At 40.3% G+C, this 26,948-nt stretch overlaps 1 protein-coding gene across 1 annotated transcript; it reads left to right on the forward strand.

Moving 5' to 3' along the window:
- Nucleotides 1-4,117: 4,117 nt before the first annotated feature.
- Nucleotides 4,118-26,429, forward strand: Dnajc25 (DnaJ heat shock protein family (Hsp40) member C25). Its single transcript, XM_008831126.2, has 4 exons — nt 4,118-4,461; nt 19,775-19,927; nt 21,594-22,064; nt 25,206-26,429. The coding sequence occupies exons 1-4, from the start codon at nt 4,135-4,137 to the stop codon at nt 25,326-25,328; spliced, it is 1,074 nt and encodes a 357-aa protein (XP_008829348.1). The 5' UTR covers nt 4,118-4,134; the 3' UTR covers nt 25,329-26,429.
- Nucleotides 26,430-26,948: the final 519 nt, after the last annotated feature.

Genomic DNA, 26,948 nt, shown 5'->3' on the forward strand with positions numbered 1-26,948 from the left:
TCTCAATTTAAAAGCTCTCTTAGGTCAGAGTTGGACAAATCTGTTTCAGGGTCTGTAAATGAGCAATGGAATAAACATACAAGCACATTAACAGCAACAAAATTGCCTTTGGGTGGGGTGACCACAGTGTCTTGATTCATCCAAGAACTTCCAGGGTGACTCTTGTTCTTGTATTCCATTTGTTTTAAGATTTCTATCTTATTTATGAAGCATTATTAGTCATAGTTACATTTAAAAATAAAGTATTTTATGCTTGCAAATACAACAACAAAAAAGCAAAAACAGCCAGACATAGTGGCACATGCCTTTAATCCCAGCACTCCAGAGGCTAAGGCAGGCAGATCTCTGTGAGTTCAAGGTCAGTCTGGTCTACATAGTGAGTTCCGGGCCAGCTGGGGCTACAGGAAGACCCTGTCTCAAACAAACAAACAAACAAACAAACAAACAAAAAAATAAACAAAAACCCCTCTCTTCACATCAATTTTGTTGTCGTTAAGGATTCACATCTCTTTCCATGTTTTCAGTTTTGTTTTGTTTAGAGAAATACAGTGGTTCACAGCAATGGCAGAATTTAGGCAGACTTGTGTTGGAGGTCTTTCGTTGCAAACATCTTTTCTCTCTTTAAAACTGGATTTAACTGCCAGAGTTTAAATGGTATATTTAGTTAAAAATCCTCATCACCTTCACCCTGATAGGAAGCTTGACAGGACTGAACACTGGAGCTGTTTTAGTTTTTTCCTTTAATCTGCTCAACTCCTCTTTTACCATTATTTTCTCTTGGCTTTAAAAAAGTATTTCGTTCATGAGTACTGAGGTAGACTTGAGAAAGCATGAACCATTAAAACTGAGTTTAGCTGTAAGCACAACAGACTGTTCAGGAGTGGGTAGCACCCCCTGGTGGACAGTTTCAGACCCAACATAGTGTCTGATGGGTGCATTGGAACAAGCTGGGGAGACATGGAACCAGAAATATGCCGCTCTCAAACTTCCTGCCAACAATATTTTTCTGTGGCCTTCTGGGGGCAGCAAGTAAGAAGCTGCCTTCTGAGTCCCTGCTGGTCTGTTGTAGACGGTACAGGAAGTGCACCACTAGAGTAGGTGTGTGAGCTATTATTTTTCTGCTTATCCTAAATAAGAATGCCAGAAGAGTGGGAGAATCAGAAAAGACAGTTTCTTACTGCAGTGACACAAATGAGTTAAGGAGTACTGACTAGTGGATTCGAGGAAAACAGAAGCTAACACAGGTAGAATTTCTCCATATTAAGTGAGCGGATTTGAGATTAATAGGGGAAAAATACATTTTTTTAAAGACAAGATCTCAATATGTAGCCCAGACCAGCATCAATTTCTGGATCCTCCTATTTCTGCATCTTGGATGCTTGATTACAAGCATGCACCCCACACTAATTTCTTAGATTGTAACTCAGTTAAAGGTAGGCATATATTGGGGCTGAACAGATGGCTTGGCAGTTAAGAGCCCTGGCTGCTCTTGCAGAGGACCCAGGTTTGGTTCCCAGCACCAACAGCCATCTGTAACTCTAGTTCCTAAGGATCTGACACTCTTCTGGCCCCCATGGGCATTGCACAATGCAGGTGCACTGAACATACATGCAGGAACAACACTCATACACATAAAATAAAAATCAGAAAAATTTAAATAGGCATATATTGAAAAGCCCAAAGAAAGATTGCATTCATACAAATCTGGCTAAATTAAAAAATAGGGTTGTAGCCAGGAGCCTTTAATCCCAGGATTTGGGAGGCAGAAGAAGGTGGATCTCTGTGAGTACAAGGCCAGCCTGGTCTATATAGTGAGTTCCAGGCCAGCTGGGGCTACAGGGAGACCCTGTCTCAAAAGATCTGGAAAAAAAATAGGATTGAGTGAAAGTTTTGGGGTTTCCATATCATAAACTACCTCTCTCACACTAGTAGCACACTGAATTATCATTCTACCTGCAGTGAGTTGCACAGATGAACCAAAAGGAAGCTCAAGAGCAGAGTTCGTTAGCTTTTTTTAAAAAAAATGTATTTCTTTTTATTTTATGTGTGTGTTTTGCCTGCATGTGTGTAAGTGCACCCATGTATGAAATGCTTGTGGAGGCCAGAAGGAGTTTGATCCCCTGGAACTGGAGTCACTGATGGGTTATTAGCTGTCATGTGGTTGCTGGGAACCAAACCCGGGTCTTCTGCAACAACTGCCAGTGCTCTTAACTGCTGAGCCATCTCTGCAGCTCCTCAGGTTAGTTTTTTAAAAAACAGTAAAAATAAGCTAGACATGCTGGCTCATGCCTTAGTCGTAGCGTTCAGGAGGTGACGGCCACAAGATCACCACAAGTTTGAGGTCACCTCGATCTGCATAGTGAATACCAGGCCAGCCAGGGCTGCATAATGAGACCCAGTCTCAAACAAAACAAAACAAAACAATCAAAGCATTTCTTTGTTTTAAAAAGTTTTAATTCTGAGACTTACTGCAATGCATGTGAATTAGGGGCAAATGCACTAGCAAATCTGCAAATGTGACTATTAATAAAGATGCTTGGAATTCCAAGATTCCATCTTGGAATAAGCATTTATGCTTGACTCATTTTGAATTGATTTTAAGTGAAATAACTGAAGCTAAATTTATAGGTGTTAAGTCCATATTGATACTCAAAAAGTTTAATTGTACTCCAAATGAATATCTAGCACTGTTTGTCAAGACAACTTGGCTTATAGACCATTCCCAAGAAACTGGAATCCCAAATATAGTTGTGAACAGGTTGCCAATTGTTACTATAGTCAGTCACATGGTAGTATTTGGGACATACTTGTCATGGTTAATCTTCATTGACCACTGGACTAGCTTTAGAATCATCATGGAAACACACCTCTGGTTCTGTCTATGAGGGTGTTTCCAGAAGGTTTAACTGAGATGAGAAGACACTGAACATGGACAGCACAGACTGTGAAGTGGGGGTCTTGGACTGAATGAGGAGAAAGCCAGCACACATTTCTCTCTCTTTGCTGATTGCCGATATTGTGTAACCGGTGGTTTTGTTGTCAAGCCTTGACCACCATGATGGGCTGTATTTCTGGAGCTGTAAGCCCAAATAAACCCTTCCTCTGTTATGTTTTGAGGTATTTGGTCACGGCAAGTAAAGTAACTAATATACATATACTACCAAATAGTTGTTTATCTAGAATGCAAATTTAATGGAGCATCCTATTTTGCTTCTTCTTCCAATCCCCCCTCCATCATCTCTTCCTGGAGACATTTTAGCTAGGTCTTGAGCCATCTTTTGATTGTCACAACTACGGTGCTGGTACTACTGGACATCTAATGTGGACAGGGCAAGGATGCTTCTAAACGTTTTACATCCTCCCGGGCAAAGAATTATTTGCTCCAAAATGCCAATAAGCCGAGAAACTAGGAACTGAAAGGCTACCGACTTTCAGGGTTTCTAGCAGACAGCACATAGAATTTTCTAAGTTTAGAGCTGGAGAGCTGGCCCAGAGATTAAGAGCACTGGCTGCTCTTGCAGAGGACACAGGTTCGGTTCCAAGCACCCACATGGAGACTAACAATTGTCTGTAACTCCAGTTCCAGGGTATCCAACACTTCTTCTGACCTCTATGGGCACTGCATGATACGGGTGCACTTACATACAAGCAGGCAAAACACTCATACACATAAAATAAAATAAATAAATAAAATAAAATTAGTATTTTACAAAATAATTGTCTAAGTTCATCTTCAGTTTGGGAAGGGGGTTAGTGAGAAGGCCTGGAGCTGGGATGCCAGAGATCCAGAGTTCCTACTGCAGCAGACCAAGTCACCACATGGGAACGGAAGCGTGGGGTTCCGTACGGGGGAGTGTACAGCTCCCTTAACCGACCGACAACTGCTACTTCACCGTAGAATCCCCTAGAACCACCCTGAGCGCCAGCTCCCCAGCCCAGCGGAAGCGGCGGCCCGCTGAAGCGTCCTTCTCCCGTAGCAACGCTCCGGGGGGAGGAAGTGGCTGCTGCACGGCTGCTGGCGCGCCTGCGCAGCGGGCGCGGCCTGTGACGTGAACCGGGCGGCGCCACGGAGCTGGACGCTGCGGAGAGCGGTGGCGGCTGAGGTGGCGGAGCAGAGCAGCGGGCGAGGACGCGATGGCGGTGCGGCTAGCTGGGCGCGGGGGACCCGGGGCTGCCGGCCGGCGGCGGTGGCTGCTGCTGGCGCCCCTGCTGCTGGGCCCGCTGTTGGCGCGGCCGGCCGAGGCGCTGGTGGAGGGGTTGTACTGCGGCACGCGCGACTGCTACGAGGTGCTGGGCGTGAGCCGCTCGGCCGGGAAGGCAGACATCGCGCGGGCCTACCGCCAGCTGGCCCGCCGCTACCACCCCGACCGCTACCGGCCCGAGCCCGGCGACCGCCCCGGGACCGCGCCACCCAGCGCCGAGGCTTTCCTGCTGGTGGCCACCGCCTACGAGACTCTAAAGGTGAGGCCCGCGGGCAGCGCGGGGCCTGAGGGTTCAGTCCCAGCCGGCGCCACCCAGGTCCTCTGCCGGCCCGGCTCTGTGCAGCAGCCGCCTGGACCTGTAGGCGGCCCAGGTTTCCCACGCGGCCTCGGGAAAGAGCCACTTCGGGCCGCTGACCAGCGTGGACGCCTCCTCGGCCTTCGGGGGACAGCCAGTCCTCTCTGTTTGCAAAGCTTTGGACATTTATTGGATTTCGTGAAAACATGCTGATAATTTGAGGCAGATGCTCGGCAAGCAGGGTGATCAGGGATAGGGCAGAGGAGAGGTCTGGAACACAGTTATTCTGTCATCTTGCCAATTGGTAGGACAGAAGTTCGGTTTCTAGGGATGATATGAATGTGGCATTTATCTTAGGTTTAAACAACCAGAAAAACACAGAAAATAGTGACCACCATTTATAAGACCGATGTTTGACATTTGGCTCTGGCACCCTGATGACCTTGGAAAGCAGTTTCTTCATATCCACAATTAAGGCAATGAATCTCCTCACAGGTTTTAATAATAATCAGAAACCCTGATGGTAGGACCCATTCACGAGTGCGCTTAATGACTTGGAGTAGAAGACTGAGCATTTGTAGTAAGAACTGTTTTTCAGATATGTCTTCAGTGATTTGGCAATGGTTTTAGTATGTCCTATGAGGATAGTGAGATTTAACCCAACACTCTTGTGTTACTGCAAAAATCAAACCATATAAGAAATCACCAGTTATAAGTCAGGTTTGAGTGGAGGTGTTAACTAAACTCAAGAGCCCCATCATGGGGATTGAGCAGCAAATTTAGTTGTATTTCTTAACTATTATTTTTTTTTCTTTTTAATGGCAGTTTTCCTGTCTTCTTTTAATGACTACTTTGAGAGGCTGTATTGTAATTTAACCATGGATTGTTCCTCCAGATTAGCTTTACAGAGCTGAAAGTACTGAGTCCAGTTCTTTTCCTTCATGCTTTCCAGAGCAGTTTGGAGCCATTAAATAGTGTGCTTCTCAGTAGCATTAGTGAGATTATAATTTTTATTGTCTATTAATTGAGGTATGGGTGAGCTGGAAAAGTGCTAAAGCTGGAGGCCTTAGTCCTCCTTGTTTAGGGGAACGAATGACTGAGAATAGATTTTAGAACTTTCTCCACCCAGACAACGTGAAATTCCAAGCTATCTGCTGAGGAAAGAGTAGCTCATACACTCAGCCTGCTGGTGACACTCCAGAGGCCTCTACCAGGGACTCCCTGCACAAGGGACTCTGCCCAGATAGTGAGCTTCCAGAGGAGAGAGCAGAAGTGCTGGCAACAGTGGCCTTCGCTGGGGTTTGTGGGGCTGGAGATGGGTAGGTCTGGTATGGGAATGGTGAGCGTGTTCTTCAGAACTTTGAAAGCCAGTGCCAAGACTGAAGTGTAGAAATAGTGGGATGGCCCCCAGGAGTCAGCATAGTCTGACCATTTTCTTGGAGAGACCATTTCAAAGGCTCTGATCTGATGGTTCTATGTGGTTGCTGCTAAAGTTCTACCCCTAAGGTTTAGAACTGATTTGTCAGCTAATAAAAAACAAGGTAGAATAATTTGTCCACTCAAGAACAAGAAGCTTTTAAGGCAGTTAAAAACTAGTATGTCCAGCAAAAGTAACATTTTACTTGACTGGCAAGATGCTTCTGGTAGGTCAAATACCTCCCAACAGGGAACCAGAAATGGAGTAGCACTGGGAGAGGAGGGATCCCTGGGAGGACTCTCCAGATCCCATGCTATACTGCTGCTGGAGGATAGAAATTGTGAGAGGCGAGATTGTTGGCAGAGTTTTGGTCTTTAAAATCAAACCCAGCAGAACTCTGAAAAGTCCTATTTAGAATTTAGAAGAGATGAACTTAGATTCAGCTTCTAAATGGAACACACCCATAGGGTCTGTTTTGCTCACTGTAGTTGTCCTCACCTGGAATGGGGAAAAGGACTTTGATTGCTGTGTTATTGAAGACACAGGTAGCCTGATTTGCATTTCTGTCATAATGGAGAACTGTGTGAAAGTTGTTTGAGAATTCCTTTTCTGAGTAATGTAAAGATTTATTGAAGAGGGCCATCTAATTGAAGGGCCGACTGTTTTCCAAATAATCCCACTAAGGTGCGAGGATTGCAACGTTTTGCTTGCATTATATCCTTAGTTTGGAGCAAGGAATTGTGAGGGGTAAAAGGTCTAGATGAACTTTGCTAAGAGCTGGTCAGCTAGATAGGAGAAATTGAATTCCAGGGACTCTGGAATAAAAATGGCATGCAGAAGCCTCTCAATGTTCGTAATAAATGGACAGTATGGGAACTGTATTTGTGTAAGACATCTGTAGATTTATGATTCTGAGGTTGTTTTGGTGAAATAAATGTGCTTTTGAGAGTGAGGTGTTTTGTTTTTTGTTTTCTTTTTCTTTTTTAAAAAATATTTTGCTGGGCATGGTGGCGCACGCCTTTAATCCCAGCGCTTGGGAAGCAGAGGCAGGTGGATCTTTTTGAGTTCGAGGCCTGCCTGATCTACATAGTGAGTTCCAGGACAGCTAGGGCTACAAGGAGACCCTGTCTCAAAAAGAAAAAAAAAAATTATTATTTATTATTTTTATTTTATGTGTATTGCCTGCATATAGGTAAGTGTACCCGTGTCGTGCAATGCCCACAGAGGACAGAAGAAGCTGTCGGATCCCCTGGAACTGGGAGTTACAGACAGTTGTTAGCTGCCATGTGGGCGCTGGGATTCGAACCAGGGTCTTCTACAAGAACAACCAGTGTTCTTAACCCCTGAGCCATCTCTTCAGCCCCTTTTGTTTTCTTTTAAAGTGGTAGTTGTTTTTCAAAATGTATACCAACAGAATTTAAATACAGTGTGTTGAGACCAGAAGGTAAGGCATTTGATCATTCCTATTTTAGCAACCAAAGATTCTGCCTGTACTTGTAGAAATGGGAGAACCAGAAAAAAGGCTGAGTAATGAGAGGCAAAGGCTCTGTTCAGAGGCTTATGCAAGGTTATAGTTAATTCACATTACCAAATAATTTTTACAATTCCAGATATTAACATGACATCTAACCATTATGATCTCACACGCTGCTCTATATATTTTGCTAATGCAATGGTGTTTTGCTTATTTGATTTTTGAGATTTGAGGGAAATCATGGACTTTGGAAGTAAACAGACTCTCACTTGATGTGTCAGCATTGGATTTCAGGAGGTGGAACACTCCAGTCCCACTGTATTCTCATGTGGCTATAGCACTTATCACACTGCACTGTAAATATTTGAATAACCCTTCCCCTCACCACTGAACCATGCTCCTTGTTTATTATGGGTGTATCCATAGGGCCCAGCACAGTGTCTGGCACATCAGATAATGAAAATTAATTAAACTCACATTTGGAGACAGATTCAGATAGAATGAAAATCAAAGGTGAATTTCTGGCATTTTGACATTGTTATGTGTGGCCTACTTTGCAGTTTCACTCAAATTGTAATTTTACAGTGGTACAGATAATGCAAATTGGATAGTTATGAATGAAACATTCTTGCATGAGAGAAAAATTGCACTTCTACTTTTAATATTCTGAAGGTTTTAAAGTGAGAGCAAAATCACTTGAATGCAAACAAAAATTGGATGAAGTGGATGAAAGGAAAGATGATAGCATAGAAGCAAGCAGATGCAGGAGCAGCTAGAAGGGTTAGGGAAACTGCTTGGGAGGAGATGAGAAAATGGAGTTTGACACCATTTTACAAGATCACAGGAACATAGAAAAGGTGGATTATTGCTGACATGATCATCTGATAAATTCAAGGGGGGTATGGAGAGAACCTTCTGTTCCAGCTTTGTCTTAGAAGCAAGGCATCACAAGAACAGTACTTGATTTTCTTTGTATCATTCAACTGAGATGGCAGGACTTTAGCATTTAGAAAGTATTTGGCAAAGGGGGATTCTGAACTTCCTGTCCTGTGGTGTAACCGTTGATTCCATAGCATAGTTTATCAACTTTCTCTAAGCGCTGATGTAAGGTGCTGGGGAGGTAACCAAGGCAATAGAAAGGGCACAGCTCTCCCCTGTGTTTTATTTATTTTTATTTTTTTAATTGGGAATTGAATTTAGGTTTTTGTACATGCTAGGCAAGCACTCTACCAGTGAGTTATATTCCCAGTCCTTTATAAGGTTCTGTTTGGTTTTGAGGCAGGGTCTTAATATAGTCCAGGCTGGCTGGCCTAAAATTCTCTATGTAGCCAAGGCTTACCTTGAACTCCTTATCCTCCTGCCTTTACCTCCCAAGAGCTGGAGTTACAGGCTTGCTCTACTATACATACCCAGCGCTGTTTTTCAGTTTTAGTTTTGAGGCAAGGTCCCTCTGAAGATACTCAGGTTGGGCTTACACTCCTGATGTAGCAGGCAGGTCTTGTACCTTGTAATCCTTCATCAGTCTTCCAAGTAGCTGGGATTACAGGTCTGAGCCACAGGGTCAGCTTGACTTTAAGCTTTTAATATAACAAGGGAAACAGATACTTACTGTTTGGTTATTATTGACTTAGTTACATACTATAAGTTTGTACAGCTCATATTTCAGCATGGAAAGGAAGCAGTTGTTCTTGAGCAATTAAGAAAAAAATGTACTTTTTTAGCTAGATCCGGAGGAAGATACCATGATGGACAGTGAAGGCCGTTTCTGATAGGAGAACTTGACCAACAGAACTAGAGTCATGAGTGGTCAAAGCTTGTTCCCAGAATGAAGCGCTGTATTTTTCCAGGGACTCTGTTTTAGGGGGAAAAAATAGATTATACTTATTAATGTTCATACTCAATTTTTTTTTCTTTTTGTCAGTCATTCATAATAATTGGGTACAGTTGGCTGTTTGTGCCCATGGGTTCTACAGTCAGGATTCAGCCAACCTTGGATAGAAAATCCAAGGGGGATTTTTTTTTTTACAGGGGGGAAAAATGTTTTGTAAAATGTAAAAATGTAAAAAACATTTTTTTACAGGGGGAAAAAAATGTTTCTGGGTCTGGGGTAGTTGATAGAGTTAGCCTGCTTAGCAAATACATGAGGCCCTGGATTTGATCCCTAGCCTAGCATACATTGACTATTATGGCACATACTTGTGACCCCAGCACTTGGGAAGTGGAGGGAGAATGATCAGAAGTTTAAGGCATCCTTGATTATATGAATTTGAGGCTAATCTGGGTTAGATGAGACCATGCCCCCCACAAGTATCTGTACTGAACATGTACAGACCTTTTTCTTACCTTTGTTTCCTAAACACTGCATCATAACAACTATTACATAGCATTTACTTTTGTATTGGACAGTATTAAGGGAGGATCTGTGTAGTTTGTAGATAAATACTGTGTCATTTTATATAAGTGTTAAGCATCTCAGGATTTTGTTTTCCATGCTGGTCCTGGAATCAGTCCCCCATGCATACTGAAGGATGAGTCTATCATGAAATATATAACCATCTATTACAATTACAATGCTGATAGATAGCCATATTAAGTAAACCTATAAATAACATACTGTAGACAGTTTTTATTTCACCTGCCTACTTTGATTGGTTATGATTACATGCAACACTTATATGGATTTTGGGCTTTTCCTGTGATTAGTTTGAAGGAGTGATGTGGTTGACAGTCATCCCCCTCCCATGGGTCCAGAAGGGTGTTATAGCATATGGAAAACATTTACTTTCTGTTTTGAAACCACAGTTTATTTTTTACTGATCGTTTAGTTTCAGTCATTATTCCTCAGTATATCTGAGGTTGATTTTTTTCCCCCTACTTTATGTTTAATTCTGGTACTGTGACTACCTGGTTATATGTTATCAGCAGCTAATCAGAACTCTTGATTAATCCCTAAACTTCTGATTTGATATAATTCTAGCCAAAAACTGAGTAGTTGACCCCCTTTCCCATTGCTTTGGATTGAACCCAGGGCCTCAAGCCTGCTAGGCAAGCACTCTACCACTGAGCTGTATCTTCAGGCCCAGCAGTTGACATTTTAACTTGGTTTGTGCAGATCTATCATGAGGAAGTTCTGACATAAACAGGAGTGCAAAGAGCTTTGCTGCATCTTTTGTAAACTTCTTTTCATAGATTTGTTCCTATATTAGAAGCCTTTGGAATATATGGGAGGGAGATAACTTCAAGAGACTCAGACACAGTTTAGGATTAGATGGTGACTGAGCACCACCCCCAGCACTCAGACTCAGACCTTTTATGTAGCTAAGAAGGATAACCTTGAACTTCTGATCCTCCTGCCTTCACTTTAGGAGTACTGGGACTACAGCCCTGTACCACTATGCCTGTTTTTTAAAAAAAAATTTTTATTTTATTTTAGTTGTGTGTGTGCGCGCGCATGCACACACACATGCATGCATGTGTACTTGCTCGTGCTTGTGCATTTGGAGGCCAGAAGTCCACATCTGGTGGATTATATTTTGAGATAGGTCTCTCACTGAACCTGGAGCTCACCATTTATTTCAATTAGGCTAGCAGGCTAGTGGTCCCCTGGGATCCTCCTGTCTTTGACCCCCAGAGCTGGGGTCACAGATGTGTGCCACCATGCCATGCTTTTTTTTTCATGGATGGTAAGGATTCAAACTCAGGTCCTCATGCTTGCATAGCAAGCATTTTACCCACTGAGCCATCTCCCCAGGCCCATGCCTGGTTTTTGTGCAGTGCTAGAGATTGAACCCAGTGCTTTGTGTATTCTAGGCAAGCACTTTACCAAGGGAGTCACATCCCTAGCTCAACTCTTTAAGCTTTGTTCAGGAGTTTCAACTTTATATTAATAGTTATTATAGGTTTGGGATGGAGAAATAATGCAGTGTTAGACTTGCTTAAGAAAGAAGCTCGGGGAACAACGTTGAGAATGGGTTGGGAAGGCAGGAAGTTGTGAAGGATAATAGTCAAACACAGAATAAAAAATAAAAATTTCTTACAAGAGCAGCTTCTGAGCTTGGGACTTGCCCAGCATCCTGGAGCCAGCGTAATAGCATGCGATGGGATCGAAGGACTGGGATTAGCTGTCCAACTTCACTGTTCCTGCTGCACAGGACTTGGATCTTCTGATTCTTAGTTTATTACTTTTACTATTGTGAGATGCTTAATAAATTTCCCTTCCCTCCTTTTTTTTTTTTTTTTTTTTTTTTTTTTTTTTAAAAAAAAAAAAAAAAAAAAAAAAAAAAAGAGGACGATAAATCTTTCACTGTGATATATCAAAATAAGAATCTGAAATTCTAAAATGAACGCACAGACCTGATGAGGCTATGCATACCTGTGCACAGCCACTGGAGGGGGTGAAAGTGGAGAAACATTTGAGCACAGGAGTTTGAAGCCACCTGCACTGCATAGTACAACTTTGTCTCAAAAAGAAAGGAAGGAAGGAAAGAAGGAAGAAAGAGAGAGAGAGAGAGAGAGAGAAAGAAAGAAAGAAAGAAAGAAAGAAAGAAAGAAAGAAAGAAAGAAAGAAAGAGTCTTGTTAAATTCTATAGGCCTGGCTTCAAATGTGCAGTCCCCCAGTCTCAGAATTCCAACAAAGTGGGATTACAGGTGTTGCCACTCTTCAGTCTTAGTTTTTTTCATTTTATCATTTTTTGTGGTGTTGGAGATTAAAGGTCTTGGGCATGCTTGTCAAGGACTGTCCCACTTTACTGTGTACCTGTCTTACACTTTGCTTTTCTTTTCCTATACTTATGCTGTAAATATTATTCTTCTTTAGAGCTCTGTTTTTTGTGTACTCTTATTTTCTAAGCTCTTTTTTGTGGGGGGCATGTGTACGTATGTGTGCGCACGTGTGCGTACATGTGTGTATTCACATGTATGGGTGCACCTGTATATAGGTGTGTGTGCACATACACACGTGCCATGTGGAGGCAGGGGTTGATACTTCCTTTGTGACTCTCCCATCTTATTTACTATTTTCATTGCTGAACCTGGAACAAGTTGATTCAGGCTAGTCTGTCTAGCCACCTTGTGTAGGGCATCTCTTGCCTCTATTCCCTAGCATTGGAATTACAGGGGACCATATTACATATCCAACCTTTATGTGGACCCTGGGGATCCTAATTTCAATCCTCATACTTCACAGCTAGCACTTTATCCACTTAGCCATCTCTCCAGGCCCTCTAAGTTCTTCTTGACCAAACTTGACTACATCTCTGCTTTTAAGCTGATGACTTCAAAACCTGGTTGTTCTCTTGGCTCATGCTTTCAACTGCCTCTTAATCTGCAGTACAGGCACCCACACTTACACATCTCTGAAACCAGTCTTCTATCTTTGTTAAAGAATAAACTTTAAAAGAAAATATAGTAATGATTCTGATATAAATACAAAATGAATGTATGCCAGAAATTTTTGTCTAACTCATTAATGAGGGAACTTGTGAGATAATGATAATTATTTCAAAAGAGAAAAAGGTGTACATTTGTAAGTCTGATAGGGAGTGCTGAAATGCAGATAATGTAGTACCAAGTGTATATTCTAGTGGACACAGGTTGTCTTACTGAGAACAGAAATTATTTGCATTTTTTTTTACAAGTTACTTCTCTCTCTTTTTTTTTTTTTTGGTCTTTTTTTGAGACAGAGTCTCCCTGTAGTTCTAGCTGGCCTGGAATTCTGTGTAGACCCAGTTGGCCTTAAACTCACAGAGATCGCCTGCCTCTGCCTCCCGAGTGCTGGCATTAAAGGCGTGCGCCATCACACCCAGCTCTACAGGTAAATTCTGTCTTGAGTTAAAGTAGGTTCATCAAAGACAGAGCTCTTCCCTCTGATTTGAATAGATAGTCCCTGGAGGCTCCAGAGATTGAAAGGATACACAGTAGTTTTTTTTTTCCTCCTCCATTTCAAAACTTTCCCATTTCCCCCTCCATCTTCTCCAAGCTTGCTTCTAGTCCTCTATTCTTGCATGGGCCACATATTAAGTATAATTAGAAACTTCAGTATCATGCCCAACATCTTAGATTCTCGTACACCCTTTTAATTATCAAGTCCTTACATATGCTGTTTAACCATTAAAAGCTATTACTCATTGCATTTTTTCTTCTTTGTCTTTCATTACATTTTAAGAAATAATGCAACAGAAATGTCTTTTGAAAATACACACACTCGTTGTCCTCATACTTTGAAGCATTTGTTTTTGAATACCAAAGGCAGCCAACATGCTAGCTGTGGTGTGGCATGTAAGAGTCAAACTTACCTTCCTGTGCTTCACTACTGCTCCCCAAGGCCCTTGCTTGGGTGTCTCTAAGTCCATTGTTTTTCAGCGCTCCTGTTCCTTAGCACTTGTTTCTTCTGCTTGCAACAAATTTTAGCTCTTCTTACTTGCTGTGTAAGACCCAGTTCTCATCTCTGTCCATCTCTTCTGTGAGTCTCCTTGCTAGTGGACCCAGGCAGAGTTAGTCACTCCTTTGTTCCTTAGCACATCAAATTGTGCTTTTGTGTGCTAGATCTTCCAGAAGGGAGGGCTTTTGAGGTCAAGACTGTTATTGGTGTTTTTATCTTCCTTTGTGTTCCACACAAAGCTGATACCTTGTGTTATTATTTGCTGAATAGAAAATGAGGAAGACTTTTAAAGTTCAGGTGACCAAAGCACATGGTGATACCGTTAAGTGAAACACAGAGGAGCAAATTTGGTTTCTGAGCATATTGAATTGGAGATATATGTTAGAAAACATTCAGGACATAATTGAAAATAGAAGGAGCAAGGGAGAACAGTTGTGTCACTAGTGTATAGGCAATTGTCTGAATCATGAATGTTGTGGAGAGGTATAGAAAAAGATATTTAAGAACAAGAATGAAATCTAATAGTGGTTAATGTTCTTACTCCTTAGCAGGACCTGGAAAAAAATGTAGGGGAACAGGTTATTTTTTGAGGCAGCATGCATATGCAAGGGTCAGTCTGTGTGTGTGTGTGTGTGTGTGTGTGTGTGTGTGTGTGTGTGGGTGTGTGTGTGTGTGTGTGTGTGTGTAATTATTTAAAAAATAAGATTGATATTTTTTAAGAATGAACAGCATATGATTACATTTTCATGTACTTTTTATTCCTGGTCTTTACCACCAGAAAATGGTTTCCTCGTTGTGTGTAATAGAATATTTTGATGTAAAACTGGCTGCAGTACCCATATTATTGCAATTCATGTTTATTGAAGTAAGCAATGCATCATTTATTTTAAGCTGAGGACACAATGTTTTGCTTCTGGGGAGGGGGGTCAGTTTCATAAGAGAAGGAAGGTTCAGTACTTGCTTTTCTTGTGGGTTTCCTCTTGTTCACTTTTGATCTAGATGTTGGTGGTTATGTTCCAGTCCTCCTGCATATGCCCAAAAGGATTGGGAGTGGATGGACACCAGCAGAAGCACCATTTATTCCTGTAGAGATTAGAAACAAGGAGTGTATGGCCCTGCTTGTCAAGGCTCAGGACAGAGAGGAAGAAACAAGTATAAAGGTTTTGATTTTGGAAAGAAGTTGGAATCTCCTGACCCTGGGACCTTAAGATCCTCAATATTGCTGAAAGAAAAAGTACTACCTTATTGAAAGGTAAGATATTCAACTGTTCAAGCTATTTTAGCCACACTAGCAAATTTTCCATGAGCTATTAATTTAAGCAGTTGTTTCTATAAGCTGAAGTTTTTGTGACATGATCACTTGTTCAGCCTTGCTGGTAAGCTAGAGGCCTGTGTGGCTGGAACGATATGTATAACAAGGGAAAACTTTTAGAACACTTCACTCATTTTTGAAATGACATTATACTGACCTCCAGGCACTGAGCTAGGCCCTGTATATATAGAGATTAATGAGTACCTTATCTATCCTCTAAGAAATTTTTCATTCAAGGATAAGGGAGAAAAAAAAACCCACAATAAACAAAAAATCCCCTCATAATTACAGTGTGATAAGTGCTATAATAAATAGGTGAAAGTGTAATAAGAGTGTTCCAGTGTAAGGGTTGAAGCTCAGTGATAGAGTGCTTGCCCAGTGTGCTCAAGGCTCAGGTTCAGTTCTCATCAGTACAAAAATCTGTTTGAGGCAGTAACATTCATGTTTTTTAGGAGCGCTCATGAGATTGTAAGAAAGGAATGGGCTTCAAATTAGAGAGGATTGCTTGTTCAAAGACGTAGACAGGAGAAAGCATATTGCATTGGAAGAGCACACTAAATGCCAGAAGTTGCTATCTGAATGTTTGCCATGGATAAAAGAGAGCAAAGTGGTGAGGCATTGCTGGGTAGGTGAGTTTGGGCCAGTGTAGAGGCCTTTTTGCATGCTAAGGAAATTTAAACTTTGACCATGGGGAAGCATTCAAGATATAAGAGCCTAACTTTTGGGGATACCTCAGTTCTAAGATGAGTATGAGGAAGAAAATACAATGTTGTAATAAGAATGTGCCTTAGCTTTGGTCACGATCCCCCATCTCCAAAGAAAGTCATTATTCTGTCTTTGTCTATTTGTATTGTTGTGTCTTAAACTTTGTAAGTTACTAAAGAATAGAATTTTGACTGTAGGTTGTCGAGAACTCCTTTTACCACTTTGTGGTAACTTTAAATAGCTTTTAAATTACATGCATGCCTCAGGTGAAAGGTTATTTTCTTTTTCTTTTTTTTTTTCGCCTTTTGAAACAGGGTCTCTCTGCAGCTCCAGCTGGCCTGGAACTCACTATGTAGACCATGCTGGCCTAGAACTCACAAGAGATCTGCCTGCCTCTGCCTCCTGAGTGCTGGGACTACAGACCTGTGCCACCACACCTGGCTTATTTTCATTTTATAGAAAAAATATTTAAGTCTTACAGTGAAAAGTTAAGCAAAATGAATAAATGGTATAATGAGGTGGCCAACTTTTTTTACTCCTTTATGACGACCAAAATAGGAGCATAAATTTATGCCTCTCAGGAAAAGAAGCCACCCAAGAGAACTCAGACTTGACCCTGTGACCTTTTACAGGGTTAAGTTGCTTGAGAACACATTAGGGGTTCTGAACAGACCTTCAGATTTTTTGAGGAGAGAGGGCAGACACAAGGTAGGTTTTGGAGTTTCTGCTGGAGCTTTAGACTTCCACTTTGTTAGAGTTCAGGATCTGGTGAAGTCACAGGCTGGACTAAGAAGACCATGACCCCAGAGGAAGAGTTGGATGAAATGCTTGAACTGGGATGCTATATGAATTCTATGGAATGTGAACTTGACTAAGAGACAAGTGAACAGGCACGGATGCATTGGTGTCCAAATGTCAGGTTTCAGTGCCACGCAGAGACCTTGCTGTAGACTTCAACTAGGAGTACAATCAACCAAGTTGGACAGAGGGCCGGCACAGGGTGGCAGGAATCTGAATTCAGTGAGGCATCTGGTTTCAAACTTGTGTGTAATCTAGTTGAAGTAAAAAGAATCCTGTTTGAATACATTTCAAAAGGTACCTGTCAAGATCAGAAGGTCGGGTTTCGGGCCTACAGCAGGACATTTCTCTGAAGTTAGCCACCTGAAGCAAAAAATAGTAGGCAAAGGGAGAAATTCTGCAAAGATATCTTGAAGTACTCAATGAGTCACATCAAGAGGTGTGGGCTGTAAGTCCTCAGGAGCTGTCCATATAGCTGTAGGGATCCACCCTTCCTAGGTTAGAAACTCTGGAATAGTATATGGTAACTTAATAAAGGAACAGTGGATTGATGGTATGGAAACTGCCACAAGAAAACCCTTTCTGACAAAAGAGAACATAGAGAGTGTGAATTTGAAAACAGTATCAGCCTGATCCCATGCTTCCTTATATAACATTATTGTGGCCCTCCATGTACTGCCATGAAACAGTCTTTAAAGATACATCTAAATATAAGTCTAGTTTAATATGCTAATGAAAATTAATTAAAAGGGTTTGTTTTTTGTTTTGTTTTTTTTTGAGACAGGGTCTCCCTGTAGCCAGGCTGGTCTTGAACTCACAGAGATCCGCCTACCTCTGCCTCCCAAGTACTGGGATCAAAGGCGTACGCCACCACGCCCGGCACTTAAAAATATTTTAAATGTAATGAATATAGGGTAACTTTTACTGAGTGGTCTCTCTCCACTTCAGAATTTTTTTTTTTCATTTTTCCCCACTCCTTAGTCCCAGTTCAGAATTTTTAACAGAAAATATATGATGGGGCCTGGGAAGATGGCTCAGCAGTTAAGAGCACTGGATGCGCTTGCAGAGGACCCAGGTTCAATTCCCAGCACCCACATGGCAACTAACAACCGTCTGTAACTCCAGTTTCAGGGGATCTGATGCCCTCCTCTTACCTCCATGGGCATTGTGTAATGTGGGTGGACTTACATACATGCAGGCAATACACTCATATACATAAGGTAAAAATTAAAAAAATTTAAAGATATGTGATGATTTTAGTTAACACAGGGAAGATTTATCATTAGCATACTTATTTTTTAATTATTTATTTAATAACCACATAATTAGAAGAAGCATTTCATTACAACAGCATTGACATATTCAATAACAATTTCCAGAGCTAAGATGCATCTCTTTCAAAATTGGCTGTAAATTTTTAGGTTTACAGTTGAATTAATAGAGTTATACAATATTGTACTCAGTATAAACCCTATAAGACATAAAATTAAATGAGGTTTTAACCTTTAAAAAAGATCTCCATTTCATTATTAAAATACACAGTTTCATACAGAAAAATTCATTTTTAATGCAGTTGACACTAAGATGTTTGCACATAGCATACTTATTTTAAATCTAAGAAATTGCATAGTGAAGGACTCAAAGGAAGACCCTAAACAAACCCATTAATAGCTGTCTGCAGTGAGAAGGAACTAGGTTGTATTTGGAAGTATCTTTAGCTCAGAAGGCACAACCTTTTATGTTAAATAGTTTAATTTAGAAGGAAATACTCGTGCTTATTATTTTGGGGGGTAATCGTTTCCATTGCAGTCCATATAGAGAACAAAGGATTTGTTTTGGTCTTAGTCTTTATCTTTAACCTTTTGTGAAATGGAACAAGTTGAAAAATGGGTTTCCTGTGGGATAAAAAGGGAATCATATATACTTTTCTAGCTCCTCCTTGATTAGACAAAAAAAAAATTTTTTTTTTTCAGATCCAGAGTCTCCTTATAGCCCCAGTTGGCCTGGAATTCACTATGTAGACCAGGCTGGCCTTGAACTCACAGAGATCCACCTGCCTCTGCCTCCCAAGTGCTGGGATTAAAGGTGGGATTGGAGGTGAAGTGCTTGCTGTGTAAGCATGAGGACCTGAGTTCAAATCCAGAGAATTTAGTAAAGCTGGTCTTGGTTGTGTGAGTCTGTAATCCCAGTGCTGCTTCACAGAGGTAGAAGGTAGAGACAATAGAATCCTTGGAAGCTCCACAGCCCAGCTAACTAGCGCACACAGCGGTGAACAAGAGTCCCTGTTTCAAACAAGGTGGATGGCAAGGGTAGACATCTGAGGTTGTCCTCTGACACTCATATGTTTGCCATCCATGACTTGTGTGCCTGTACTCACATGAATTAAAATGAGTGGAATGTTTTATTTACCATCTCCCAAAACATTTCAGAATCCTATAATTCTTTGGACAGAATGTGTATGATTAAGAAAGATAGGTTATTTTTGAAATAAGCTGTGACAATGTATTATAATAGTTAAGTACTACATATTTGTAACGTGTTTGTACAGTATGTCATTTGATACCCAGAGCAACCATAGAAAAATATTAGGGCAGGTAGTAGTATCTCTTTTTACAAAGAAAGAGAATGAGACCCAGAAAAGCATACTTTGTCCAAGGTCACAGAACTGAAATTTGACCATATGCTATGCTTAATGTTCTTGTTTCTTTGAGATAAAAATAATTTGGTTTGGAGGCATAGGCTGACTTGTGCTTTTTGCTGTCTTAATCATTACTTTCAGCATGAAACTTGCTACACAAGCCTGGAAGCTGACTGTGATCTATGCAGAAAATAAGCCACATTTTCTGTTGGCAGTTTTTGAGTAGGTGTCAGCATGTTCTTAAGTTACAGGAACATGATGCTGTTTACCAGTACTATAGCATTAGCTAAAGAGTTAATCATTGTAAAAGTGTTGGTTTTTCCGGGAAGACTAAAAACACTCAAGAATTTGGGGAATATTTTTATTATGCTTTTATACCTAATATTAAAAGTTCTGAAAACACATTTATGACTTTGAAAAGTATTGTAGGTTTTTTATTTGATTCTTTTATTCGGATAACCTTTCATAATTAAAAAATTCTCAGTTTAACAGATTATGAACTGAGGCAGTTTAATGAAATGTCCTGTGAAATAGAGTATCTTGTCATATTGCAGGATGAAGAAACACGGAAAGATTATGACTACATGCTGGATCACCCAGAAGAGTACTACAGCCATTACTACCATTACTACAGCAGGCGCCTAGCCCCAAAGGTGGATGTGAGGGTGGTGATCCTGGTCAGTGTGTGTGCCATCTCAGTGTTTCAGGTGTGTATTGACACATACGTACATTTCTATGTGGAAACACAGAACTCATTCCATCACCTACCTGTTTTTGGTATATACTCATTGTATATGCTGCTGTGTTATATAAGGACATTTTCATACAAATATATGTAGATAGAGCACACCCTTCCCCCATAGTCCTTTAGCATTAAAATATTTGTCATCACAGAATCTAAGAAACTGATCATGACTGTCATTGTATAAATACAACCCCCCCCCCCCCGAAAACCCGTCTCTTTCTGATCTTTCCCTGGAGGATCTGGCTGCCACTTAACAGGCTGGATCATCATACACCTTCACCTTGATGGATTTCTCAGTCATTTCCCATAAACTTGGGTGGGGAGAGTTTCATCCACTAATGCCAGCAGTACTTGCCTTCACTGTCACAGTCTCAGATATCCCACACACTTCCATGTGCCCTGAAAGATGCTGCTGTTCTATTTGAAAGCCAGTGACACAGATTAAAAGAGACACAGTGACTTTTTATGTGGTTTTAAAACACCACGAACATCTAATGTCAGCCTATAGTAACTTTTCCCTATTACTACGCTAAGCTAACCACACTTAGCGTGTGCTTCTTTAGAAGAAACAACTAGAAAGAGGTACTTTGCAGGTTTGAAAATTACTTCTCTACTTTCTAAAAAATAAAAATTTCATTTTATGTGTACAAGTGTTTGCCTGTATGCATGTAAGTGTACCAGATGCATGTAGTGCCCACAGAGGCCAGAAGAAGGAATTGGATCCTTTGGAACTGAAGTTACAGATCATTATGAGCTATGACACATGGTGCTGGAACTGAACCTGGGTCCTCTGCTAGAGCAGCCAGTGCCTTTAACTACTGAGCCATCACTCCAGTCCTGAAAAATTGCTTCTCTAGGTTAATTTCCAGCAATTTATATAATGAAAGAGTGCCTATTGAACATATACCATAGGGTGGTATATTTTTAGTGTATCACCATTTGCTGTATTTACAGTATTGTCCTGCCTTCCTCTCCCCTTTCCTCCCCTGTTTTTGCTGTTTCTAGTAGTTGTTCACTCTGTACTGTTTCATGATATTACTAGTGTAGGAGCTGAAACATATGGATGTACTCTGTGAGGAGGCTTTTTCTGACAGTAAAACCCTTTGTGGTTGAATATATTTATGAAGTAAGTTAATGCTTTCCTGCCAAACAAGGAGAGTTCAAACATACTTGAATCTTTTGGTTCAGAATAGAGTAAGCATTCCTGGGGAAGTGGGGAGAGAGAAAATAGTTTAGTTAAGAGATGAAAATGAATATAGTTGCCTGAGACAATACCCTGTGAAGTTTTAAACCAAATTTCTTGCCAGCTAGATTTTGCAATTTAACTCTTCCTCTGGTAAACATAGAAGGGGGCAGGGGCAGGAGAGGCATTTTACTAATAAATAAAAACCTTTGAGACCACTCTTATTATTATTACTGGTTTTCTGAGATACGGTTTTGCTTTATAACCCTGGTTGGTCTTCGGCTCATGATCCTCTTGCCTCATCCTGCAACGTGCTAAGATTCCAGGTGTGGGCTATGGCACTCGGCTGAGGCCCCTATTTGTTATCAGGTGGGTATCTTGGGGAATGGCATTTAGATGGGTTTTGCTAATTAAATGACTTATTTTCCTTTGTTTGATGGTCTAGTATTTCAGTTGGTGGAATAGCTACAATAAAGCAATCAACTACCTAGCCACAGTGCCGAAGTATCGCATCCAGGCAACAGAAATTGCCAAGGAGCAGGGACTGCTCAAAAAAGCCAAAGAAAAAGGCAAAGCCAAAAAGTCTAAAGAAGAAATTCGTGACGAGGAGGAGAACATCATAAAGAATATTATAAAAAGTAAAATAGATATTAAAGGGGGCTACCAGAAGCCCCAAATACGTGACCTTCTCTTGTTTCAGATTATCTTAGCTCCTTTTCACCTGTGCTCATACATAGCTTGGTACTGTCGGTGGATCTATAATTTTAACATCAAAGGCAAAGAATATGGGGAGCAAGAGAGACTATATATCATACGGAAGTCTATGAAGATGTCACAGTCTCAGTTTGACAGTTTAGAAGATCATCAGAAGGAAACTTTCCTGAAGCGAGAGCTCTGGATAAAGGAGAATTACGAGGTGAGGAGCAGCCCTGCTGTGCTTCCTGTCACTCTTCCCACAAGCACAAGCTAGGGCTGTTAAGAGAGCACAGAAATTCCTTTCTTAAATTTCTGAAAGCTAAGAGTTAAGTAATGAATGCAGGCCTTTTATTAAAGTACGACTTGTTTTATAATTGGACAGTGGGTTTTTAACCTATATTTGTCTTCTTAAAAAGTGCAGTTCAAATATTCTGATAAGTTTTAAGAGTAGTCTAATGTGTTGTGTTTAACTTTGGTGGAATCACATGTGTACGTAGAATGCTGTTCAAACACTGTTAACTGCACTGACTGAAATTTGGTCTTTTCCAAGACACCTCTAGTCATGTAAACCGAGCCACATGGATTTGAGAGAGAAAGAAGAGAGAGGTTTTGTTGAAATAGTTTCAGAATAATTGAGCATAGAATCTTCTGAATAATAACTACCATATGTATGGAAAGTTTATTTTACTTTTAGTTTAAATCAACTTACTGTAACACCTTTAAACTGGGCATTTTCTTAAATGCTTTTTTCTATTACTGTCAGCTAAGGAATTACTTAGAGGTGATCAGCTCCATACAATGTTAAGAGTCTCAGTATCAACAATACTGTCTGTTCTAGGTTCTGGATACAATTATACAATTAGTCGGCTATTGTAATAAATAAAGAATTGAGTGCACTGAAACATTCTTCAGAAATTGAAGATGTGTTAGTTTTTTTTTTTTATAATTTCATAGTTCCTCCATTTTGTATGCAATGTTCCAAATAGATTTTTATTGAAAGTCTGAATTATATGAAATAAATTCATTTACTAGGAGTTGCAGGTGTATTGGCAAGTAAATAAATTCAGCTTGTTTACAAATTACCTAAAAATGGGAGGTATTGTACTATTTCCTTAGCTTTTAAAAGTATTTGAAGTGTGGGAGATGGCTTCGTGGGTGAAGCACCTGCTTTACAAGTATGACTTGTGCTTGGATCCCTAGAACCCACATGAAAAACTGGGGCGATGACTAAGATGGGTGGATCCCTGAAACTCATTCACCAGGCAGCCTAGCCAAATCCATGAGACCTAGGTTCAGTGAGAGACCCTGTTTCAAAAAAGAAAGGTGGAGAGTGACCAAGGAAAGACACGTGATACTGGCCTTGGGCTTCCACATGCACATATGCACACACACATTAACAAGTAAACATACAACTATTTGAAGGATCTTATCATTAAAAACTATGTTTTTCAGATTGTACTAAGCCAGGCATGGTGGCACATGCCTTTATTCCCAATACTCAGGAGGCAGAGGCACGCCGGATCTCTGTGAGATCATGGCCAGCCTGGTCTACATAGAGAGTTCCAGACCAGCTGGGGCTATAAGGAAAATTCTCTCCAAAAATACAAGAGAAAAAAAAATTAATGTGACTAAAATTGGCTCTAATAGTTTGTCCATTTAGCTTCAACTGACTCATAATTTAAAAAATACAGTTATTCTAGCTGGGCATAGTGGTACACTCCTTTAGTCCCAGTACTTGGGAGGCAGAGGCAGGTGGATCTCTGTGAGTTCAAGGCCAGCCTAGACTACATAGTGAGTTCCAGGCCAGCTGGGGCTGCAGGGAGACCCTGTCTCAAAAAGACAAAAAAGAAAAAAAAATTACAGTTATTCTTTGGGTTTTTCTGTTTATTTTATTTTATGTTATGAATGTTATGCCAGCATGTATGAAAATGCTCCCATGTCTTGCAGTGCCCACAGAGGCCAGAAACGGGCGTCAGATCCCCTGGAACTGGAGTTACAGACAGTTGTTAGCTGCCATGTGGGTGCTGGGATTCAAACCCAGCTCCTTTTTAAGAACAGCCAGTGCTCTTAACCACTGAGCCATCTCTCCAGCCCCTATTCTTTTTTCTTAACCTGTGTGATTTATATAACCTTTGGTGACTTCAAAGAAAAAATACTGATAATTATCTTTGAAAAGTAGGTGAAAGTTCAGTTTAGAGGCAAATATATATTTAATGTCAATTTTTTCCTCGATTAAGGTCAACAAATCTGAAAATCATTGGTTAAATTTACAATGTACTTAGGCCTAGTGAGATGGCTCATTGGGTAAAGGTACTTGCCACCAAGCATGATGACCTGAGTTTGATCCCCAGTTCCCACAAGTTGAAGTTATCTTCTGACAGTTGGGCACACATATACATAAACACTAAATAAACATAATTAAAAAAAAATACCTAAACTTAACAGTGTACAGCATTGAAAGTGTTGATTCCATAACATTAGACATTGGTTGTAGAGAGGAAATAATATTTAAACTTAGCTTATGTATGATATGATTTCAATGAGGAAAAAGATTGTAATTGTAAATTACAGAAATAAGTGGGGGGTTTTGTTTTTTGTTTTTTGTTTTTTTTGGTCTTTTTGAGACAGGGTCTCCCTGTAGTCCCAGCTGGCCTGGAACTAACTATGTAGACCAGGCTGGCCTTAAACTCAGATAGATCTGCCTGCCTCTACCTCCCAAGTGCTGGGATTAAAGGCGTGCCACCATGCCCGACCATAGAAATAAGTGGTTTTGAAAAAGTACTAATTCAAGCCAGGCCTGGGCATGGTGATATATGTCTGTAATCCTAGACATTGGAAAGCTGAGACAGGAGGATTGAGAATTCAAAGTTAGTCTGAATTACATAGCAACTTCCAGGTCAGCGTGAGGCTACAGTAAAAGATACTGTCTCAAAAACAAAAAATAAAAACCAAGTTCTAGTTTTTGTATGGTTATGTTTTTCTGGCACCGAATATTGAATTTTATTAATAATATTGGGTAGACAGACTTGGGGGCTGGAGAGATGGCTCAGCAGTTAAGAGCTCTGGCTGATGTTTCCTAAGAACTGGGTTCAGTTTCCAACACTCACATGGTGGCTAACAACCATCTGCAATTCCAGTTCCAGGGAATCTGACACCCTCTTCTGGCCTCCACAGTATTGGGTGATATGGGTGTATTTCCATGCAAGCTAAACACTCATACACATAAAAATAAAAAATAAACGAGAACAAGATAGACTTCAGAAGACAGCCCAATACAGTCACCTAAAGTTATAGTAAAAAACTATAAAAATGCTATGAATACAGTGACACAGGTTTCTTTTTACATTATTTATACTTACAGGTCTACAAACAAGAACAGGAGGAAGAATTAAAGAAAAAATTGGCAAATGACCCTAGATGGAAGAGATACAGGAGGTGGATGAAGAACGAAGGGCCTGGACGGTTAACATTTGTGGATGACTGAAGATTAGTGGTTGTTACTATGCCAAATCTTAATTGTGATATTATTTTCATAACAGTTACTTTACAAATGTATCAGCTGCTGCCAGCAGTAACTAAAATTCTGCAAGTATTTGATTAAACAGAATAATACAGAAATTACAACTTTCCCTTAAAACTTTATACATAAGACATTTATGATTGTTCAATTTTTATAATCTATTTGTGGATTTTGTTAAAAGATTTGACATGGGGATTTATTAGTTGCCATTTATAATTTTTATATGTTTAGTTAAATTTGACATGAAAATTTATTAGATACCATTTACGTTTTTTGTGTTATGTGTTTATTCTTCTGGAGTGCTTCCTTGTTTTTTCATTGTGCTACATTTTCCTGCTTTCCTGGCCTCTTGTTTTTACAAAAAAGCCTAAAATAATAGCAGCACTAGATTATATTATTGCGTCTTTCTGGACACACATTTCTTCAAAAGAGTCATTCAGTATCATGTTGTCTTTGCTATAGTCATTACCAACTCAAAATATGTTTAAAGTCATCTCTCTAGGAGAGTCTTCTAGAATCTCTATAATTCCTTCCTAGTCATTCTACTTCGAATAAGATCAGAAACTCTCCAAGAGAGTGGTCTGCCTTCATGTCCTTGTAGGATGTTCTTGATTACAGTCTCGTTATAGGACTAACTGTATTCTCAAACATTTCTGCAGAAGGGGACCTTTTAAAAAGATCTTTTGTACCACCATATTACTGTTTTTTTTTTCTTTCTTTTTAGCCTCTCCAATTTTAAGAAATGAAATCTGGCAGGGCAGAAGTAGCATACTGAGAATTTGTATGTTATGACATATTTGCGTGGTGAAAACTCCACAGTACATGAGAGCATTTACATGCATTTAAACTAGAAAGAAGATAGAACGGCTGCATGCTATTTCCTCAGCCACTAAATGTAAATGTTTTTTACACAGGTGGAAGTGAAAGTAAATGACACGTAATATGACTGCATCAAGCCTGATACTACACCAGAGTATCAGTGTACATTCATAGTGGAGAATCAGTGCTTCTGTTCAAGATCTGTCCCACTGCTTCATATTAATAAAATGGTGTTTGTCATGCTGACTAGTAGGATGCTTTAAAGATTAACATAATGCCTCTGCACCACATACTTCTAAAAGATTAGTGTTGCACTAGATGAAGGATTTGTTTCTAAGTGAAGTAAACTAGACCTTTTAAAAGCTCAGCCCAGGGACTGGAGAGAGTTCAGTTGTTAAAGTGCTTGCCTTGCAAGCAATAGGGACCAAGTTTGGTCCTCCAGAACCCATGTTAAGAAAGGACAGGCATGGTGTGAGATCCTGTCTCCAAAAAACAAGGTGGACAGCATCTGAAAAATGAAAGCACACTTGGGTATCTGCACACACACGAACATGCACACACACGTGCATACACATAAAGTTCAGTCCTAACTCATATGCAGAGTTCCATCCTTGGCAATTAGCCCAAGACCTTGAGGTCAGTTACAATCTGTAAGTGAATTTCAGTTGCCTCAACTATAAAATAATAATTTGACCAGGCTATTAGTAGGGCTGTTTGACGCTTTGAATTTCTGAAATGATAATTATGTTTTATAAACTTTTGATG

Source organism: Nannospalax galili, unplaced genomic scaffold (genome assembly GCF_000622305.1).
Source record: "Nannospalax galili isolate Female #2095 unplaced genomic scaffold, S.galili_v1.0 scaffold1255, whole genome shotgun sequence".
Classification (NCBI taxonomy): domain Eukaryota; kingdom Metazoa; phylum Chordata; class Mammalia; order Rodentia; family Spalacidae; genus Nannospalax; species Nannospalax galili.

Excerpts from the sequence above, each read along its gene's own strand:
- Dnajc25 (XM_008831126.2), top strand. The coding sequence starts at position 4,135 with ATGGCGGTGCGGCTAGCTGGGCGCGGGGGACCCGGGGCTGCCGGCCGG. Across the intron at positions 4,462-19,774 it reads CCGCCTACGAGACTCTAAAG|GATGAAGAAACACGGAAAGA; the intron begins GTGAGGCCCGCG and ends GTCATATTGCAG. Across the intron at positions 19,928-21,593 it reads GTGCCATCTCAGTGTTTCAG|TATTTCAGTTGGTGGAATAG; the intron begins GTGTGTATTGAC and ends TTGATGGTCTAG.